Source organism: Vipera ursinii (genome assembly GCF_947247035.1).
Source record: "Vipera ursinii genome assembly, chromosome: 4".
Lineage (NCBI taxonomy): Eukaryota > Metazoa > Chordata > Lepidosauria > Squamata > Viperidae > Vipera > Vipera ursinii.
In genome coordinates, this window is record NC_139514.1 from 31,543,939 (window position 1) to 31,567,025 (window position 23,087).

The 23,087-nt window shown below is 40.9% G+C and overlaps 2 protein-coding genes across 4 annotated transcripts in view; one reads left to right on the top strand and one right to left on the bottom strand.

Annotated features, from left to right (window-relative positions):
- The window catches only part of CMSS1 (cms1 ribosomal small subunit homolog), a 171,859-nt gene that overhangs the window by 89,058 nt on the left and 59,714 nt on the right, over positions 1–23,087 (bottom strand). The window lies entirely within an intron of this gene.
- LOC310640328 (filamin A-interacting protein 1-like) lies at positions 820–21,155 on the top strand (the record flags this gene model as incomplete). Its single annotated transcript, XM_083362543.1, has 3 exons — positions 820–1,005; positions 12,167–12,340; positions 20,973–21,155. The coding sequence occupies 3 exons, from the start codon at positions 820–822 to the stop codon at positions 21,153–21,155; spliced, it is 543 nt and encodes a 180-aa protein (XP_083218669.1).

The window sequence follows — 23,087 nt, forward strand, 5'->3', positions numbered from 1 at the left end:
TACCAGTGTTACATTCCAAAAAGTGGGGCACTAATATTAGATAGGAAGAAATGGTATTTTAGTGACAGGCTTCATGTTGTGTGTACAAATGATTCTCACTTCAAGGGCTGGGAATAACTTGTCTAAAACTATGGAAAGCTGCTAGCAGTCTTTAGATATCTCCATTATAGATGGAGTAAGGTTCTGAATAAAACGTCTAATAGGATAACATTGCCATTGCTGAAGATTCTGTGACATAAATGTGAATTTCTTAGCTAATTTATTCAGATAATATATGTGGATTTATAAAGCCATATGCAGAACTGAAGAAGGGACGCGGTGGCTCAGTGGGTTAAGACGCTGAGCTTGTCGATCAGAAGGTCGGCAGTTTGGTGGGTTGAATCCCGAATGCCGCGTAACAGAGTGAGCGCCTGTTACTTGTCCCAGCTTCTGCCCACGTAGCAGTTCGAAAGCATGTAAAAATGCAAGTAGAAAAATAGGGACCACTACGGTGGGAAGGTAACAGCGTTCCGTGCTAGTCATGCCGGCCACATGACCACGGAGACGTCCTCGGACAAGCGCTGGCTCTTCGGCTTTGAAACGGAGATGAGCACCGGCCCCTAGAGTCGGAAACGACTAGCACGCATGTGCAGGGGAACCTTTACCTTTTACCTTAATGCAGAACTGATTCCTTGAAAAGACTATATACATTTTTTCTTTGGGTTTAAATTTTCTTTTTCATCTTCCTCCCTCAGGTATTTGAAAATGTATTCTGAAAATAACAATAAAGAAAGTACTTCCAAATTAAAACACTATCAACATAAGGTAAATGACGGCTATATGGAAGATTCAGAGGAAAAGAAGATGAAAAGGAGACAAACAAAAATAAATTATGTAGCAGAGACAGACACTATCCTAACAAGCCCTGAATTAAACAAGGAACAAAGAAACAATTCCAAAAAGGGTGAAGACCTTTCTCGAGATGATCTTTTATTTCTTCTGAGTGTGCTAGAGGGGGAGTTACAGGCCAGTATCCAATTCTAAATTCATTACAAATTCTCCTTTTCTCTTTTTGTCTGTTGTCCCTATACTGTTTGATTGCGTGGGAATGTCTATCAGACTCTAAGTATGTGGAGGAGGAAATGAAATAGACAATTTTAAAAAAATTAATCCAGAGATGCAGAAAACATAGGGAAGCATCTTAAACATTTCAAATCTAAGTTGAAATTTGGCAGACTACCAAGTCAAGGCCTTTGAAACTAACAAAATCAGGGAACAAGAACTTTTGGATTTCTGGCATAAATTGTGTTGTTAATAGGAGTATTGTAACAAAATCTAGAAAGTTTAGCAGAGCAGTTTTTCAGATCAACTTATATGTGGTGTGATTTCCCAGACTAAGGAATCTTTTCAGTAATGCAGGCAGTCCTTGACTTACAAACCTAATGGAGCTTACAGTTTAAGTTGTGATGTTTATAAAGTAGTTTTACTACCTTTTTTGCACTGGTTATTAAGCAAATGCTGCAGTTGTAAAGCAATCACTGCTATTGATACGCAAAAACTGCAGTCTTTGAGTGAACTCATAATTTGCTATGGGGCATTTTTGCTGAAATCCAGACATAAGAGGCATTGTCTTACCTGAACACCTTTTCTCAGCATGACAATGGAGAATCCACAGATGGGTTGATCTTGCCTTTCTGCCCTAGAGACTAAGTCAATCAACCTTTGCCATGCCTCTCTCCTTCCGGCTAGGAATCCCCAGTCAGGACAAAAGCGCAGAAGTTAATGATTATACAAAGTGGTGGCTCAATTTCCCCTGACACAGGGAGGGAGTGGATTCTCCATCCTCATGCTGAGAAAAGGCGTTCAGGTAAGACAACGCCCCTTCTCCAGGACGACGAGTGGAGAATCCACAGATAGGAAATACCAAAGCCTCACTGTCCGTATGGGCGGGAAGATGTCTGGGCCTGTGTCCCGCTATTTGACACTACTATTTGGAGAACCCTCCTGCCAAATGAAGCATCTGCTGAGGCGAACTTATCCAACTTTATAATGCCTCACAAACGGGGAAGGGGACGACCATGTTGCCGCCTTGCATACCTCCTCTATCAATGCCTGTGTTGCCCATGCTGCTGAAGTTGCAGTACTGCGAGTGGAGTGTGTGGTAATTTCCTTTGGGGCTGGCAAGGAGTGTGCCTGGTATGCCCCCGCTATGCAAGCCCTAATCCATCTGCCTATAGTGGAGGCAGACACCTTCTGACCCATTGAAGAGAGCTGGAATGAAATGAACAGGGCTTCAGATTTTCGAAAGGAGGCAGTTTGCTTAATATAGCGATGTAATGCTCTACAAACGTCCAAGGTGTGCCATTTACGTTCCAATTCATGGGATGGCTCTGGACAAAAATCTGGCAGCATCTCTCCCGAGATGTGCTCCACCTTGAGGGACAAGGTTCCTGCCCAGGTTCCCAATAATTGAGCCTCGGCCATGAGGGACCTGGAGTGGGTACCCCCTTGCCTGTCGACATGGGCTTTCGCCACAATGTTGTCTGAGAGGACTAGAACATGTTGCTTTGCCACCGTGTGGGAGAAGTGACGTAGAGCCAGATGAATAGCTCTGAGCTCCAACCAGTTTATGTTGTGTTTCAGATCTGATCGGGACCACCGACCTTGGGCCAACTGGGAGAGCAGGTGCGCTTCCCAGCCGAACAAACTGGCATCCAATGTTAGGATGAGTTGGTTGGGCTCCTTGAATAAGGTCCCCCTTTCCATCGCTGAAGAGACCCACCACTTGAGGGACTGCAGGGTCTGTGATGGGAACCTTACCTTGTGGTTGGAGGAACTGGAGCCTCGTCTCTGGAATGGGAGCAAGAACCATTGGAGGGTTCTAGAGTGGAGTCGAGCCCAAGGAACTACCTGCTATGCAGGAAACCATCTTTCCTAGCAGTTGTGAAAGGATTGCCAGGGTAACTACTTGCTCTCTTTGAATCTGGGAGACTAGGGATCGAATACTGTCCCAACATTCCTGAGATAAGTAAACCTCACACTTCCTTGTGTCTATCACCATGCCCAGGTGAAGGATGCAGATGGAGGGAACTGTCTGACTTTTTTGATAGTTCACCGAGAACCCGTGGTCCTGGAGAGTCTTGATGGACAATGCCAGTTCTGTCTGAGCCAATTGTACTGAGGGGGATTGGATAAGGATGTCCTCCAGATAACACTGGACATGCACCGGAATGGCTCTCAGATGCACAGCCAGCAATGCCAGGACCTTTGTGAATGCTCTGGGGGCCGATGACGGGCTGAATGGTAGAGCTCTGTATTGAAAGTGGTGGCCTGCGTAACAGAACTTGAGGAATTTGTGATGCCTGAGAAGGATGGGAATGTTCAGGTAAGCCTCCGTCAGATCAATGGACGTCAGGAAGTCCCCCCTTCTGATGCCTGCTAAGATGGAGGACCTTGCATCCTGAATTTCTTGTATACTAAATGGGTATTTAGTTTCTTTAAATCCAAGATCGCTCTCCATCCTCCTGATGCCTTCGGAACAATGAAAAGAATGGAATAAAACCCCCATCCTTTTTGCCCTGCTGGTACCGGTTCTATGGCCTGGATTTCCAGGAGATGTCGAATTGCTTCCTTCATTAGGCGTCGCTTGACCGGATTTTTGGAGGATGGGCAAGAGACAAAATGCCTCGGGGAATGGAATTGAAGTCCAGAGTCAAGCCTAATCTTATGGTGTTGAGGACCCAGAGATCTGTGGTGATGGTTTCCCATCTATGTGCAAAGAGGGCCAACCTGCCCCCTATGGGAGAGGTATTCTTGTCATTTAGACCGTCGGAAGGGATGGCCTCCCGCACCCCAAAAGGGCCATTTGGCTTGAAATTGCTGTCTGGGTCTATCCCTGTTACTAGACCTGTCGAATTGATGTGCTGGTCTGGGGGGATAGGTGTGGGAGTAATGCGTAAAATTCGAGCCTGTGTAGGTTGGGCAAAAAGACTGCCTGTGGGCATAGGGGATAGTTCTTCTGTCCGTTCTCCTGATCAGAGGTGGCATGATCTTATGCTTATCCTTATTCTCGATAAGGATTCAGTGCCTTTCCGAATAACTGCCCCCCCTTGTAAGGGGCTGAGGCCAACCTCCACTTGGATCTAGCATCTGCTTGCCAGTGTCTGAGCCACAGGACCCCGTGGGAGGTGATGTTAGATGCTAATGCCCAGGAGAAAAATCTGGCCGTGTGCAAAAAGGAATCAGCCATATACTCAGATGCAGCCACTAATTTATTTAGATCTTGGTGCATTCGTACCTCTTCTGGTGGGACCCTAGTCTGCAATTGGCAAAGCCAGAGGAGAGAAGTTCTGGCAAAGAAGGAAGTAGATGAAGCTGTCTTCACCGCCCATGCTAAGACTTGATGGGTCCTGCAGAAATTAATCTCCACCCTCTTATCCTTGGACTTCAGGGCCTCTGCTATATCTCCGGACATAGCGAAAGATGAAACCAAAGGAGCTAAGGGCTCATCTACTGTGGGAACTGCTAGCACCTCTGGCAGTGCTGGAGCCACATTAAATAACCTTTTATCTGTTCCCCCTGGGGATGGAAAGGTACCTGGCGCTCCCCATTGTCTCTGGACAACATTGAGAAAAAGGGGAGGACAGGGAATGTCCTGTTGAGTAAAGGTTGGTTCCGAAAAAAACCTGACTGGTAGACGCTTGGCTGGTGGAAGGTGTTGTGATTCCGTGTCAGCCTGTGCTCCCAGCAGCTGAGTCCAAGGGATCTGAGAAGGAGGAGGAGGGGTTTGGAGAGCCTTCAGTGTCGGAGGGAAGCTCTGATGGATTGCAGGACTCTCAGTCAGAGCAAGAGCCGGGCCCCTCCAGTCGTGTTCGTTATGAGGCTCAGCTGTGTGAGGAGGAGGATTCAGACTCAGAGGAGTCACAAATGAATCTGTTTAGAGACGCTAGAAGCAGAAGGCAGTTGAGCAGAGCAGACCAGAGGAAGTCTATGAAGCAACTCAGCGAAAGGAGGAGAAAGCACTGAAAAGCCACGCCTTGGGGCTGTTAATAAAAGGGGAAGGTGTGGGTGGTGCTGGTTGCTGAAGGCAACCATTTGTAGAAATCCAAAGAAAATTCTGGTCTGTTCTTGCTAATCTTCATGTTTGAGTCTTGTTTGAGGTTTGAATCATTTATTTTTGTTAAGGAAAATATTCTAATGCTTTTTTGTTTGAAGGACTTTATTATTTGGAACTGTAAATAAATTTGGGTTTTTTCCAGCCTATTGATTTAAAAAGAAAAAAGGGGTTGTCCTTGAAGCAAATTGGGATGGTCATAGGCTGGAACAGAACAGAAGGTTCTACCTGTGAAACACTTTCAGGACCACGTTGGGCAATGCTTCTGGCCTTGTGCAGGAAGGGTTTGAAGAGGGCCGGATTAAACAGGCCTATGAAGGGAGGGGGGTCAGGAGATCAGTCCTCATCTTCTGACATCCCCTGCTCCCTCCAGTCCTTGTCCCCTGTGAACGTCATACTACTTCTGGAGGAATGTGAGGGGGAAACTGACCCCTGATATGCGGCAGATTCCGCCTGTGGAAAATATGACATGTTGCTATGAGAAGGATATTCCGATGCTATCGATTCAAGCTGAGCTGCCTGGTGCATGGTCAAAGCTATGCCTTGCGCAATGGCCTGAGAAATCAGAAACTGTAGTCTCTCTGACAGTTCTGGCTCCTGAGCAAAGCCCTGCCACTGTGGAAGTGAATGTGGCCTCTGGGCCCAGTGGCCTAGCTATGGTAGGAGAAGCAGGGATCTGAAGGCTGAACCCTTCACTGGGAGTCGAAGCCAACTCTACCTGTTCAATCGCAGGAAAATTGAACTGACCTGCCTCACCCTCTGGGGACCAGGCACTAGGTGCAGCCGAGGGAGAAGGAGCTTGCTGAGGACCAAAAACCGATGCCTCCATAGAAACAGACGTGTTCTGACCAAACTTTTTCTCCGTCTTTTGCCTTGCAGCCTTGGAGAATTGCCTTTCCAAGGTGTGGTGTCTCCTACTTGCCTCTTTTTCCACAGCTTTGGAAGACCTTTTGACAGAGGTAACTCTGGATCTGAGCTTCCCAGCTGTCTCTTGCTTGGCTAATTTGAGCTTCTTGCATTTGGGTGAACTGCTGGAGGCACCTTGTACCTGTGCTTCTGCAGATTCATCTGCCATTGTGACACTAGAGATAGTCTGGAAATGGCAATCATAATGTGTTTACAAAAGCAAGGAGAACTCAATTGTGAAGAGCTGAGTTGTGGTTAGCAGTGGTGGCTACACAAGCCAGCATACATGCTACCCTGGAGGTGGTGGCAAAGACCAAATTAATGGTAACGGCCAGCACACATAAAAGTCTTGTGGTGGCGGCAAGACCAATTTAATGGTACGGCCAGCATAATCCAATCTTCTTTTGATGGTGACAAGCCCAAGTCAATGGTCAATAGCCAGCATACTATGAGCAGTGACTGCTAATAATGAAGATAGCTAAGGCAGGCACTCAGCCACACCCTGAAGGCTTAGAAATGCCTGAGTGATTGCATACCTCCGTAAAAGATGTGAGCCTGGAGGCTGTTGTTTCCATTGGTTTTTTTTGTGTGTGATTATATTGAGAGTTGCCCAGTAGCCTGAAAGCCCCTTGAAGAATTTATTTCGTTCTTCTGAATGTCCTGGTAATGATCGTGGAGTTTGCAATTTTTTTTCAAAATGGCGGCCGCCAAACACCCAACTTCCTGTTCTGATGCTAGAAACAATTAGCTGACTAATTGTAGTTGACTGTAACAGTATAATCAACGACCGGGACAAGCAGGCTGCTAGCTATATGTGCTCCAATTAAGATTATTTGCTGCTAAGTTGATTTGCTGAATGGGAGGATTTCCCCCCCCTCGGGAGCAACTAAAGCAGCCCCCAAAATGGCGACTGTTACCCTCATGGCTTGCTAGAAGCTAAAAAAAACCAAAGAAACCTTAAGGCTTCAGCCAAAGCCTGTAACTCACAGCGTTTTAAAAAATCAGTGCTGAAATCAGCACAGAAAACAATAAGAGAAGGAAGGATACAACCTGGGAAGAATCCAAGATGATGTTGCTTTTTGCTAGAGCCAACCTTAACCACGTCTCTCTCGGGCTAAGACTAAATTGTGACTGGGGATTCCTAGCTGGAAGGAGAGTGGCGTGGCAAAGGTTGATTGACTTAGTCTCTAGGGAAGAAAGGCAAGATCAACCCATCTGTGGATTCTCCACTCGTCATGCTTGGAAAAATGCTACTTTTCAGCAAAAACTGCATAAATTGTAGTCACATGACTGCAAGATACTGGAAAAAACCATAAATATAGGCCGGTTGCTGACTGCCTGAAAAGCGGTCAGGAGATCACATTGGAGGGGGATAGCCATCAGAATTAGATCGTAAGTACCTTTGGGAGGGGGTCTGTCATAATATCCAATGGCAGCTAAGCAACCACTGCTCATTTATATTGTTTAATTCAGAGGTCCCCAACCTTTTGAGTACTAGAGACCGGTTCCGTGGAGAGAGGTTTTTCCGTGGACTGGAGGGGGTGTGGTTTTGTGTGCTGCCTGCATCCTGTGGATGGGGCTTTCCTTGTTTGTGTGGACCAGTTGCTGAAATGCTGCGGCCTTGTACTTGTCCACGGACTGGGGGTTGGGGACCCCTGGTTTAATTCACTTATACAGTTCTCTTATATTTAGAATAAACCAGCTTCAAATAATAGCAAAAAAAAACCATTTGTTTTTATAAACTACAAAAAATTAAGTGCAGTTTAGGATTTGAAATTAATTATATTTAATTACAAATTATTTTAATTTTCATAATTAAGAACACTAGTAAATTAATATCTCTTTAATTTATAAATTCCTTCCTTGATCTCTTCTTTATAATGTTACCACACTAGAAAGAAAAATAGCCTGGGAATCTAAGGAAAAACCCCCACAAGGCTTTCTGTCACTAGAAACCATGAAATATAATGATCAAATTCAACCTTCCATATTTACAGATGAATTTTACATAACAAGTATTTTATATATCAAGTATTATACAATTCTATCATAAATTCAGCAATATTACATTATAAAAGATTTTAAAGTATGCTACACAAATGCTGAATATGAAAAACAACCTGCTTTAAGAATAAAACTACACAGTTAATTAAAGTGAAATGTATTTAATTACATTCAGTAACACAGGATTTGAATATTTACAATATGGGCATAATTTGAAAAGCTTATACTTTTCTGAATCTGGAACTAGAATTAGATAAGTTTGCCTAAAGAGATGGGAATGTACTTTAATGACACTATGACATTACACATGTTCATTCAAATCACATTCATGAAAACTGTTCTGGAAAAAACACTTGATTAAAATACTTTCTAAATTTGTTCAGTTTGATAAAACAAAGGAAATACAAATATATGACATTTATAAAAGTCTAATTATGAAACCTCAGAATCAATATCTCAAAAATTGCTACATATACTGCTTCCTTATAGTACACTTAAAAAATACCAGTGCAGTGTCATTAGATCTTATAATGTTCATATTCCAACAGTTTGTGCTATTTACTTGTTGAAATCTATTTTTCCATTCTATTTTTCTTTTTTTTTAATAGAGGAGAATATTGAAGTCCGCTTACTTATCTCCAACCCTATCAACACTAAGCAGAGTCACATTAGAATAGGATAAACAAAATTCATTTACAATTTTTTGTTTTATTAATACAATTGGTGAAAATTCCCATATCCAGTTTTAAAGTTTACAGATATGTTTAGATTTATTCTTGACATTTCCAGAAAAATACAATGAGATCATTAGACTTGAAACATGTAAAATATGCCAAATAAATTTTCTTGGTTTTCCGGATTGTATTCTCAACTTAATGGGAACATAAGAAACTGCCTTGATCCAAGCTAGACTCTTTGTCAGTTGCTTGATATTTTCTGCATATCTTTCCAGGGTCTCAAGGAGAAAGCGTTTCAAGTCTTTTTGATTGGAATGCTTAGAACTGAATACTGAGACATTCTGTATTAAATGCAGGTATTCAAATAATAAGACATTCTGGTTTTATTATTAACTTGAGCTAAACATAGTTAAAAAGAAACATTTTTAAATCCAATTAGGGTCATGACAATTAATGGAGCTTTCAAAAGCATAATTGCAGGTTCATTGCTCATTAAGTTTCTTGAACTGAACTGTCTCATTTCCCATTCATTCTTATTTGCTTCCATCAATTTGTCAATAAGAATTTATTTTTATTTTTTCCCAACAATAATTTCAAATAACTGATTAAGTTATATCATTTTAAAAACTGAAGAAATATCTAAATATTGACAGCAATAATCAGCACAGAATAAACCATAAAAAGAGACTTGGAATAATTTCTATTCAAGTGGTTAAAAATCAATCCTCATTTAACATATCACTGAAGGTTAGAATATTAGGACTTTATCTTAAGAGAAAACCAACTTTCGGATATAACATAAGACCATATAATGAATGATAACCCAAAAATAGTTTCAAGTTCTATGCACTTTCCAGTTGGAAGCATAGACTATCCTCTAGCACACGGGTGTCAAACTCGCCATGTCACGTGATGTGTCGTGACGTATTGCGACTCTTTTTGCATTGCCGGCAATGGGGTAGGCGCGGCTTCGGTATGATGAAACCAGCCCATGGGCTGGCAGTTTGACACCCCTGCTCTATAGTTACCAAGAATAAAGCTAGTTTAATATATTTTCTGGGAATGAAAGATTTATTCAATTTAAAAATAACAGGTTTGAAAGGAAATTCAACATTTGTAATTTGCTCCTGTGGTAATACTGCCTCTGTGGGGTTGTTTGAACTGGAGGCCAAGACACAGTTATGTTGAAGCATATATATTGATTGATAATTAAGGTAAATCAGAGGTAGAAAAGAGTGGTCAGGTTACTTCTTTATAGACATATGCAAACAAAGCTTTTCATTTGATTGGACACATTATATCTACACTGAATCAGCATGAATTCAGTGGTAGATTCCAACTACTGTAGTAATCTGCATATTACAGACAGTGATTAGATCCTGTTCATGATCTGTAAAATAGGGATTAAATGAAGTCACTTCTTGAACAATGGGTTTGTTCTAAACATATTTCAGTCCTTGTCCCAAATTTGATATTTTCTTTTCAGCTTTATCTGAAAGCCCTTGGTTGCCAGCCTAGCTGGTATAAGTAAAATGAAGATCCTGAACACAAACCAATGTGTGGTTTGCATTATTTCCATTTAAGATTTTCATTATCTTATTAGCACCTAGTTACTTTAACTATGAAAAACAGCTGACTTAGTTGACTGCTCAAGAAAGATTGCTGAAAAATCTTCTGTGACTCAACTATTACTTTCACTTTTGAGGGATGCAATCTAAATCTCCCGGCAAAAGTCCTCCTTCAAATCATTCTACTATTTTCCAGAATTGTTGAACTTTTGAGCTTCTAGCCATCAAACAAGAATGAGGTAGAATTTCAATTAAACATGGTGTACTTGATTTGTAAAGGTAATTTACACTCATGTGCTCGTGACCTCTCATCTAGACTACTGTAATGCTCTCTACATGGGGCTGCCCTTGAGGTCCACCCGGAGACTCCAACTTGTGCAGAATGCAGCCGCGCGAGTTGTCTTGGGAGTTTCCCGATACTCCCATGTTACACCTTTGCTCCGCGAGCTGCATTGGCTACCGGTTGCTCTCTGGGTGAGGTTCAAGGTGTTAGTTATGACTTACAATGCCCTTCATGGCATGGGTCCGGATTACCTACGGCAACACCTGCGGCCGGCGTCAACTTCCCTCCGTCCAGTGCGCTCCCACAGAGAGGGCCTCCTCAGGGTGCCGCCGATCAAAGAATGCCGATTGGTGACCCCCAGGGGGAGAGCGTTCTCTGTGGGCGCGCCAGACCTCTGGAACCGCTTACCGGTTGAGCTCCGGATGGCCCCCGACCTTCGCTCCTTCCGGCGCAATCTCAAAACATTCTTTTTTGAAAAAGCTGGCCTGGTCTGACAAGATGGGGTTGGGTTTTTAAAATTAGTTTTAAATTTTAATATGTATTGATTTTATGGGCATGATGTTTAATGGTTTTTTAATTTTTGTATTCGATTTTTATTGTATATTGCCCTGTTCACCGCCCTGAGTCCTTCGGGAGAAGGGCGGTATAGAAATCAAATTATTAAATTAAATTAAATTAAATTTCCTTACAAAAGATATTCTAAGAGTCTGTCTGTGGTTTGAAGGGTCCAATTCATAATACCACAAATCAAGGTCCTAAAACTCTTTAATTATATTTGAAAAAATATTGGCACAGATAACATACATATAAACATACATGGGTCATTCTGTTAATTTTCAGGCAATCTCGTTTTAAAGAACTGCCATTATTATATGGTACTGGATCACATTCTCTGCTTAATGTATTTCATTGGTTTTAGTATGCTAATACATGTACATAACGATAGTGGCAGAGACCTTCTGACTTAAAACAACAAATTGTTACTTTGTATTCTGTTGGAAAGTTGCTGAAGGGAGAATGACATGAAAACAGCTGCCAAAACTTCAAAGTACTTTTGTACTTTGCAAAACATATGTCTCATTAAGAAGTATGAGTTTGATTAAAAATAGCAATAGCAATAACATTTAGATTTGTATACTGCCCCATAATGCTTTACAGCACTCTCTAGGTCGTTTACAATGTAAGCATTAATTTCATATTGCCCCCAACGATTTGGGTCCTCATTTTACTGGAAGGATGGAAGGCTGAGTCAACATTGAGCCCGTCAGAATTGAACTTCAGGCTGTGGGCAAAGTTTGCCTGTAATACTGCACTCTAACCATTGCGCCACCAGAATCTCACATAAAATATAAGAAACACACAAAAAAGACACTGGAATTACTATTCATTTGCACACTACAACTATCTTTTTCCCATTATTTCTTTAGAATTATTAAGATTTGGAATAGGTGAAACCAAGGATAGTGGCAATAGTAGAAGTAAAAGAGTAAAGGATGAATTAGGGGAGATGGAGGGAAGGAACAAGCTATTGCTTTTCATCTGCTGTTGTTGTAATTGCTTTTCAAAACATACATGTACCAAATGAAAGTTAAACAATGCAGAGTTAGCCTTATTGGTGTAATCTGTATTTCTGCAGGCTCAGGATGAAGTGATAGGAGTTTTAAAAGCTGAAAAAATTAACTTGGCTTTACTAGAAGCACAATATGGCTTTGTTACTCCAAAAAAAGTCCTTGAGGCACTTCAGCGAGATGCTATACAAGCCAAAACTACATTATGGAAAGAGGATATCTATGAAAAACCCATGGAAGAGGTATGTATGATGCATGTTTAAACCAGGACGTAAGTATAGAGGGATTTATCCTAGAATTCGGTGATTTAACTAAAGAAGGGCAAGTGTCAACAAAGCAAAATATTATTTTTCTAAATAGCATAAACAGTGAGTTCAGAACTTAGGGATCCCAGGCTTTAAATTTCTACTATGAACTGACATCTACTTGAGTTGTAAATTTCAAATATAACAAATTTAAATGCAGCTCTCAAAAGATAGAAATTCTAAACAATGAATTCAACCCCTACTTTTGAATTCAGCCAGCACCTTAAACAAAACCAACAAGCTAAGGGATCATCCATAAGTATTCCACATTGCTAAGACACTTGCCCCTGTTGCAATTTGACTGCCCTTTCCCCTTCCCTTGATATTTGACATACTTTATAAACAATTCATGTATAGTGTTATGCTTGGACCGGATGCATTTCTAGGCCTTAGGAGCTGGAAAATTTGGTAAGCTGATTCAGCCAACTGGCATGTAGACTTCATCACAGCAGCATCACAATCAAACTCTGCTCTGTTTATACAAGTTAATTATTTTGGAATGGTAAACTTTGACCTTGTCAGACATTCAGTGTCAGCAGATCTTGCCCTAGCAAAATCAAGGGCTTATCCTAGGACAAATTATGTGTAAACAAGCCGGCTTAGGAACCCTGCAATGTAATGTATTCTGCAAACACACAAACACTTTAAAAATAGAGTTTTGGATAGTTATTTCTATCTCTTTATTCCTATACATCAGAGTTGCAGAACTTTTAACAGGCCGTGTTTTTTTTTTAATATAGGCATGTGCATTTGTTTGTTTGTGTGTATGTATATGGGTGTATGCCACAAGATGTACCACAAGATTTTCATTAGATCAAGAACTACAACAGATTTCGAATGACATGCGAGAAACTGTACTGAAAAGGGCAAGGCAACATTGAGAAAAAAATGGAGGTGGGGTAAATAAATGAACAAAATATCAAGACTACTATGTAAGAGTTGTTTCAGATGAAAAGAGAATGCAAAGATACTGCTGGGTTGGCGGGAATGACATTTGGCAGCCAATGTGAAGAGAAAGCAGATATAGCATTGCAAATGAATACCAGCAGATTGTAGATTATCCATTTATGATACTCCCAGTAAGATAAGGCCTCATGCTTCTAGATTTCATCTTCTATCCTGAATACTTTCATAACTGTTTTGTTTGCTTGAAAGTGAAAATGTGCGATGTCTCCTATGCTTGGTAGAGAACAGTATTTTTATTTACACAGTTAGGCAATATGGTTTCATATGCTTACAATGGCAGTAACAATAAAAGCAAATAAAATAATGAGATAGCCTTTATCATCATTTTTACACATTAAAAATGAAATTCTGTTGGTTGCTCTCAACACCTACATAACACACATATATAGATATGCTATATACATACATATGTATATACCTACACCCTTAAAAGAGGAAGCTTGAGCGTTCACAAGGTTGATACTGTATGGAACAAAACTGACTGAATCTGGATGTTCTGCTTCGGATACCACGAAGCCTCATCCCAGAAGGTAACAAGGCAAACAGGTTGTGAAGAGAATGTGTAGTATCCCAGACAATCCTGTGGACTCTGCTCAAGCAGTGCTTATATGCTATGTCCTGGATCAGGGGTGTCAAACTCAATTTCACTGAGGGCCGCATCAGCATTGTGGTTGCCATTGGGGGACCGGGTGGGTGTGACCAGCATGGGCGTGGCTTACTGAGTGAGGCGTGGCCAGCTCGACATCACTCACATCAGGGGCACCTGTGCGTGCCTGGGTAGGACTGGAGCAGATCTGAGGGTCTCCGACAGAAGGTGGGGTGGGCCTGGGGCGAGCACCGGGGCATGATGTATTGGAGGAGCTCACTGAGCCTCAGGCTGTGCACGGGGCCCATGGATGATGTCATGGACTCCCCGGAGTCCCGGGCAGCGGAAGTCAAAAGCCCAGCCCGGCCCCTGAGCTCCCATGGCACCAGGACCCCACAGCCGTGCTAGCCTAGCCGCACTTCTCCAAGGGGGGGTGCCCATCTGTGCTTACCTCCTCCTCAAGGCTGCTGCTGCTGCTGTGCTCCCTCTCCTTGGCCAGGTTGTTCATGGTGGGTACAGGAGGACAAAGTGTATGGGTCAAAGGGAGGTACACTCCCTCTCCATGCGAGGAGACCTGGCTTTGTAACCAAAGCATGCTCAGCAATAGAATGAGAGACCACCAGGGGATGGTGAAAGGGCAACAGGGCTGCTGGTGGCCAAGTGCTAAAGCAGGACTTCCCTCAGACCCTCCCTCACTCCCTTATTCCAATCTCCTTCCTTCCTTCCTTACCTTTTTCTTTCTTTCCTTCTTTTCTTCCTTCTTTCCTCCCTCCCCTCCTTCCCTGCCTCCCTCCTTTTCATTCCCATCTCCTTCCTTCCTTCCCTTTCTTTCTTCCTGTTTCCCTCCCCTCTTTCCTTCCTTCCCTCCCTCCATGTCTCTGTGCCCAGGAAGGGACGAGGGGAGGGGGAGAGGGTAGCACTTCTGTCAAAGAAAAAGAGTTGGAAAAGACCTTTGAGGTATTTAGTCCAACCCCCTGCTCAAGCAGGGGACCGATACCATTCCAGACAATGGAATATCCAATCTCTACTTAAAAGCCTCCAGTGATGGAGCATCCACAACTTCTGAAGGCAAGCCTTTTCACAGGTTAATTGTTTTCACAAGTCCTTAGTTCTAGGCTGGTTTTCTTCTTGATTAGTTTCCATGTATTATTGCCTTCTGATGCTTTGGAAAATACGCTGACCCCTTCTTCTCTGTGGCAGCCATCAAACATTAGAACATTGCTATCATGTCACCACCCCTAGTCCTTTTCACTAAGCTAGACATACCCAATTCCCACAAACATTTCTCATATGTTTTAACCTCCAGCTCTCTAATCATCTTTGTTTACCATCCATTTAGACCAGATGGTCCCCCTGGTTTGGTTCATAGAACAGTGGCCACAAGCAGAGCCTTCTCAGAGACAGTACCCCAATAATAGAACTTTCTCCCAAGGAAAATATGAACAGTGCATCCTAAGCGCACACTACAGAGAAAATAAGACATTGCATTTCAAGCCAGCACAGCCACAGGATGATGGGAACTGTGGTCCATGACTCCCAAAAGATATTAGTTTGGGCAAGGCTGGATTAAATTATAAAAGAACAGATGAGGGGAAGTAGGAGCAAGAAACACTTTCCAGATCTCTGACAAAATAATTTGGGGGGGGGGGAGTTGACTCAGCCTTTTAGTTTCAGCTCACACCAATTCCTCTTAACTTCCCATTCAATCCAAAGTTCTATTATTACTTGGATTTTAGGGAGGGGAGGAGGCAAGAATAGACCACAAAGCCAATCTGTGAGTTTGCTCTCTACACTGCCTGCACACCACCTTCCCCATGCAGCACTTGTATGCGAGAGACAGAGAGAGAGATCCCTCCATTTTTGTAAGTTTGCTTACACTGCAACGCTCCCGTTCTCCACACTTTCGCTTCCCTGCTCTCTGTCTCTATCTCTCTCTCACACACACACACACACACAAACACACACACAGACAGAGAGAGAAAGACAGAGAGAGAAACCCTTCCGGAATGAAGCAGAAAGAGGTTAAAAAAAAGAGAAGGGGGGGGAAAGAAAGGTGGAAGATCCCCTTTTTTGTAACACGGCTTTCTCCTCCTCCTCCTGCTGGCTCTCTCATTCTCTGTCTCTGTCTGTCTCTCTCTCTCTCTCTCTCACACACACACACACACAAACACAGAAACCCTTCCTGCTTTCTCGTCCTTTCCCTCCAGCTACACCTGAACGGAGCAGGAAAAGGTTAAAAAAAAAAGAGAAGGGTGGAGAGGAGAAAGGTGGAAGATCCCCTTTTTTGTAACACGTCTTTCTCTTCCTCCTCCTCTCCTAGCTCTCTTTCTGTCTGTCTGTCTGTCTCTCTCTCTCTCTCTCTCTGTCTCTCTCTCTCTCTCTCTCTCTCTCACACACACACACACACACAGAGAGAGAGAGAAACCCTTCCTGCTTTCTCATCCTTTCCCTCCAGATGCACCTGAACTGAGCAGGAAGAGGTTAAAAAAAAAGAGAAGGGGAGGAAAAGAAAGGTGGAAGTTCCCTTTTTTTCTAACATGGCTTTCTCCTCCTCCTCCTCCTCCCCTCCTGGCTCTCTCTGCTGCCTCTGTCTCTCTCTCTCACACACACAAAAACACACACGCACACAGAGAAAGAGAGAGAAAGAGAGAAACCCTTCCTGCTTTCTCCTTCTTCTCACCCTTTCTCTCCAGCCCCCACAGAGTTCCAGGCTGCGGCTCTGCATGACTGCTGCGTTCCTCTCTCCGGCCCTACCACGTGGTGGAGAGGGTGACTGGGAGCCGGCAGCCGCGCTCTCCCATCTCCGCGCCTTTCATCCCACAAGCTGGGTGTGTCCTGGGGTGCTAGGCAAGCGAGGAAAGGCGTGGCAAAGCAGAGCCGGAGGAGGAAAAGCCCTGCAAAACGGGGCCAGGCATGGGGAGGCTGGCCTGGCAAAGCAGAGCCACACAAGGAGAAGCCCGGCAAAGTGGGGCGTGGCTGGATGTGACAGAGTTAAGCTGGGAAGGGCGGAGCAGGCAGAGGCAAATGAGCTGTAGCTGCTGCTGCACACAACCAGCCCCTGACCGCTCGCCATTTCTGTGTACATGCGCCAGGGCGCCCAGTTGGGTTGCAGTGGGCCAGGGTTGGGGCAGTGGGGGCCGGTCCCTTGCCATTTCTGGGACAGCTCCTGGGGCCCAAATCTGGGGTCTCCACGGTCCGGATCCGGCCCATGGGCCTTGTGTTTGACATGTCTGTCCTGAATAGAATGGAGTGAACTCCCAATAATCTTTTCTGCCATCCTCACCACTCTCTGCACTGCCTTCCTGTCTGAAGCAGTGATGCCTCCAAATCAGACGGTAATAGCCTTCACTTCTGTTTAACTAACTATTCAAAATTTCAATTTATTTAAATTATATTATGAATAAAATAGACAATTGAAGAATCAGCATGTACAATTAAATAGCTGAACAATAAAATAATACCTACATAAGCTTTACAGCTTCAAAGAAATATACATAACTAGATATGTGGTTCATTAAAGCTCAACATAAACAATATTATGAACAAAATATTGTCACTAAGCATTTTCCAAGTTTGAGAAGAAACATTACTAAATATACAAAAACATTTCACACTCAGATCTAAACCAATGTCAGGCAAAAATTCATGACCATAATACTGTTTTTATATTGTAAATAAAATTGTATAATTAATAAATTTTCAAATTATAATGAATATTAAGTCATAAAATCTGTATGAATTGAAATAATCTAAGGAATAGACATATTCCTTTCATCACAGATTCCAAACTTAACTTGGATTTTTATCTTGGATAAGCTTTCCTCCTAAAGATATATGGCAGCAAAATAGTTTCTAACACTACTAGACTTGGCAATATTAACTGCAAAGAAAAATAATCAAAATGATATTATTCTATTATATTTATTAAAGTCCAGGAAGTAAAAGAGTCTAACAAATACCAGCCAGAACATTTCAAAAATCTATTCCAAAATTACAAAGACAAAATATTATTTATTTTGTTGCTCATGTTAGATGTTTATCAAAAACAAGAAAGAATTACACCTGGAGTGCAAAAAAGAAGCAAGCTGCTAAGTAAATTCCTCACAGTGATATGATAATTTATCATATGTCTGCATCTCATCATCACTGATATTTTAATAGCTGACATTACCTTAAATGATGCCAAAAACATGAGAGTTCTGGCAGTTAAGAATTACTAAATTACAGTAATTCTATTTTGTTTCCAATTCTCTGCCTGGGACAGCTATGTGTGACAAATATGTGTGGCATTCTCTTCTCCTATAATGAGATACTAGCAGAGGCAAACATATTGTTTTTTAAATAATTAGAAAGTTCACTTCGTGCCAGTTACTCGTCAGCCTTGAAGATATGAAAACCCATTTTATAAAGACCAATTCATTCCATACATACCTAGTATGCAAACCACTTTTTTGGTTATAACATATAGAATCCATGAATTTATTTATACTAAAAACAACCAACAGCAAATTTGTTTAGTCTAAATATTTACTGCTGCATAAAAGGTGCTACAATAAAAGAAGCTGAACTTAGTATAACAATAAATCAGCTTTACAAAAGATGGGTAGATTTTCTATTTCAAAAATATATGCCACTGTAAAGATGAGAAGAGTTCCAAGACAGTCCAATGCCATTTTCAGTCAATAAAATAGAGACCTACGGTATTTAAACTAAATATTATGGATTTATTCCACATCAAATGTAAGGAAAAACTGTAAACTGATGAACTTCAAAAGTGAACCTTGTTTTGTAGTTATATTACAATATTCGCAAATTAAAAAGTTAAGTTGGTATAGGTATTGTAATCGTAGACCACCACACCCCAAGAAAATTTCCAATACTTCACAATTTACAAGTAAAAAAATCAAAGCTGTATATAAAATAGATACAGGTAGCAAAGAAATCAAGATACTTACAAAAACAAAATAGCTCACTCTTAACTGTATTACTAAATAGAGGAAAGAAAGTACAATGAAATCACCAAGGAGAAATTATTCTAGACTGATAGATCTGAACTAATAAACATTGGCTCCTGGACCACCCAAAATTTTGCTTCAGGGTGAAACCTTCAAAATCCTTAGAATGTGTAATATAGTCCTTCAGATACACTAATTCATACAAGGTTTCAAAGGTTAAAACCGGCACTTTGAATTGCACTTAGAATCTATTTGTATATGTGTTTTATGATCATAGTAAGTCTTTCTTGTCATAAGAGAAGAGTGCATTTGTATTAAATATTAGCCCCCAGATTTTTTTTCAAGAACAGTCCCATGTTCACCACACTGCTATAATCTATTCTAAGGAATACAAGGAAATGTGCTCAAAATGTGTGTGTGTGTGTGTGTGTGTGTGTGTGTGTGAGAGAGAGAGAGAGAGAGAGAGAGAGAGAGAGAGAGAGGGAGGGAGGGAGGGAGGGAGGGAGGGAGAGAGAGAGGAAATATCTTCCTCTTTCATCATTACGGAAATGTAGATTGCAGAACTGGCCAAACCCCTCTGTTAGGGATTCTTCAGATGGGAAAGGTTGCACCTCCACATACTTACATATACATTTTTATATATATTTGGAACATGATATACGTAAATTGTACTTTAACTGTAATGATTCCAGACATTTTAGAGCACGATAATAAAAGTTAACAGAATTTAAAATGAAATATCATTGAAAAGGTGAATGCATTCTTGATGGAATATTTTTACTTAAATTTGATCAGTTAGTTGAGAGGAGTCAATCAGATTAATTTCTCATGGTTTTTTGTTTTTTTTTACAAAATTTAAAAGAGTACCATTTGGCTAACGCTGAAAAAACTCCACTTGCCCTGAATTGCTAAATATGAGTAAATGACAACACTTGTTCAAAGCATAAATTTGTTTGTGTATGTGTGTGAGTGCTCTTGTGTATGCATGGGCACATACAAAGAATTTCATTTGGACGTTTTTATTTATGACTAATTCCAGACAAATTTATCCCAAGTTTTATATGTAGAAAAATGCAATATCAAGACTGCCGATCAGAAAATCCAAGCCAGCAGAGACAGGCCCTCTGATAAAATCATGAAGTCTAGACTATCTTGGTCAAAGGACTTTTAACTCTGCCAAAACAATGAGAAATAAGGGAAATCTGTTTTATGTTATGTTTCCCTTTAATAGACACTAATTCAACTCATCAACGTAACAACAGCACCAACAAAAGACCTTTCATCACCTAATAAGGAAGCTGAAACTAATTACTACATGGAATGACTCCTTTTTCCGGCTGGAAAAATTAATGTGCCAACAGTTAAAACAGAGAGCATTGGTTAAAAAGGAGAGCTTCCAAACAAACAAACAATACTTGAATAAATCAACTTGATCATCCAGAACACATTCTTAACTATGCAGACCAAATGATAAATGATAAATTCTTAACATTCCTCACCAAAGCCAGTGTATCGGTAAGATAGCAAAGACATATAGCCTAGAAAGGAAATAGGAAGTGCATGCTTTGACCTTCAGTCCTATAATCCCTAATATGATTAGACATTCTGGAAAGATTTGTTCATTTGTTTTTTTTATAACTGAGCTTGTATTCCATTCTAATCATTGACCGTCCTAAAGTATAGTTCTACTATGCACAACAAGGATTAAGACAACTGAGAAATAAAATCAGATAAAATCAAACGTCACATCCATGATGTAGCTCAAAACCTTTAATGAAAAATGTTTAAAGATTCAATTATGGTGTTTAGATTCAGACTGAATCTGAAGAGTACAACATACAGTCTTCAACTTATAACCACAATTGAGTCCAAAATTTCCATTGCTAAGCGAGGCAGTTAAGTAATTATGCCCCACATTACAATCTATGGTTCTTAATATGAAATATGGATAAGTTACTTATATATATTTTGAATAAATAATAAATGTAATAATATATTCTTAGCCAAAAGTAAGACAAATGATAGACAAACCTTAAAACTGAGGACCTTGTTACTTTTTTAGCTTGACAAGTTGGCTGAAAAACATAAAGAAACACATAGACGGATGCTTGGGCAGCTCCTGATGGTAGAAAAATCTCATAGGCAAACTTTATACAACCTTGAGGACGAGAAGAGGAAACATTCAGAATACATGGAAAAAAGTGATGAGTTTACCAATTTATTAGAACAAGAACAAGAAAGGTAAGACGTTTTTAAAGACAAGTAATAAAAGTCACTGTATATTTTTGTATTTATTTGGATAAATAAATTGAGTATATCAGGGATCCAATAAGAAGTCAATTTAACCTTATATAATATGAAGTTAGAGCTGGTTTGGTGTGGAAACCATGAAACTGAATTCTAATCCAGTGTGATCCAATCCCTGGTGACCATGGACCAATCACTTTTTTTCTGCCCTAGAATGGGAGGCAATGGCAAACCAATTCTTGCCAAGAAAACTGCAGGGACCTGTCCAGGCAGTCTCTGAGCATCAGACGTGATTCAATGGAAGAAAAAAAATGAAGTTAGGTTAGAAGTAGAAAATATATATTAGTTTTACATTTTAATGTAGAGACAAGTCTTAAAAATGTTTTGGCAGCATTAATGTTTGCTTCAGTCTTTTGTTGTGAGAATTTCCCTGGGTGCCTTTTCTTCTGAGCCGGTAAAAGAGCTCAAGCAATCAAGACACAAGGCAAGCTGCTGGAAAGGAAGTCTCTCTTATTCCAAAAACAATAACAGAGTCACTCTTTGGGGCAGCTGGCGATTGAATGGTGCATTAGTGAGATTTTTATAGAATTTTGAGCCCTTTGCGCTATGTTTATGAAGGAAATGCGAGTGTGATGTATGATTTTACAACCAGAGGAACTAGGGGAAATATCATCAACATACCCATGATAGCAAACCTCTTCTCAGGAGATGACCCCATCAGTGGTTTCAATGACCTCAGATAAGCTATTCATCCAATTATTGGGAAGAATACAAAGGTCCAGGACCACTATGTATGTAGGGTGGACCAATCTAAAAGGTCTACCTCCCTGATGACTTTTAGCAGCACTGGTGAATTTAAAATTGTTAAAGTAATGACAAAGGACTGATGATAACACTGATCACCCTCAAATCACACCCACAACTGCCCCAAACCAACAACAAAAACGATCTATAGAGCAACCTCTTATGTATATCAGGTCTTTCATAAACTGGGATAGGTACATGGTTGCCATGGGGACTATGAACTCCTGAACTGCTGCTGACTTAATATCACACTAGGACAGAAATCACCTAATACTTTCAATCTTGGGGATTCGGCTACTAATTCAACTAGAGATTCTAACTGTTTTCTGCAAAAAGGGATATCACTCATAACAGGAGGACCAGTACAACTATGGGATCTCACAACTGGCTATCCTGGATAAAGATTGCTTTGTTATAGACAAATCTCTGAGGATTCAGTGTCCTGACTCCTGGAGTGAAATTTGGGGCAAGAAGAAGTACTGAAGATCAAAGTTTTAACTCAGAGCATTTGAAGAAACTGAAATGGCCTAATCTGTTTTCATGCTGTGCTTTCATTTTCTTAAAAAGTACAGTGTTTTCTGAATGTAAATGCAGCAGCTTTCTCTAAATGACTGATTTCCAAAAATACTGGACTTCAATTAAGTCTCATCATTCCCTATTACTATTTTGCATGATAATTGAGGATAATAGGAGTTATAGTCCAACATATCTGAAAAGTGCCAGGTAGCTAAATTCTGCACAGATGAAAAATATTATGAGGTAAGGCTAGAGAAGACCATCCTAAAGCCTTAAATAATTACAGAGATTGCAATATTGGCACATGTGGCATTATACTATAAAAACTGGATTCTGTGACTGATTTAGAGAAGTCTAGGCTTTCTTAACAACGCTATGTCTATACCTGAAGCAATAATGCTGTGGAGCAATAATAATAATTACGCTTCACAGTGTGCTCAGTACAAGGTATTTTGAGATTCATAGCAACACTCAAATGCTAAATGCTAAAATAAAAATAAAAATGCAAAGATAGGACCCCAGGGGTAGCAAGAGATGAAATTAAACAAAAATATCAAGGGAATATCCTTATGCATATCAGATTTCCTCACCACTCTAATGGAAAAACATT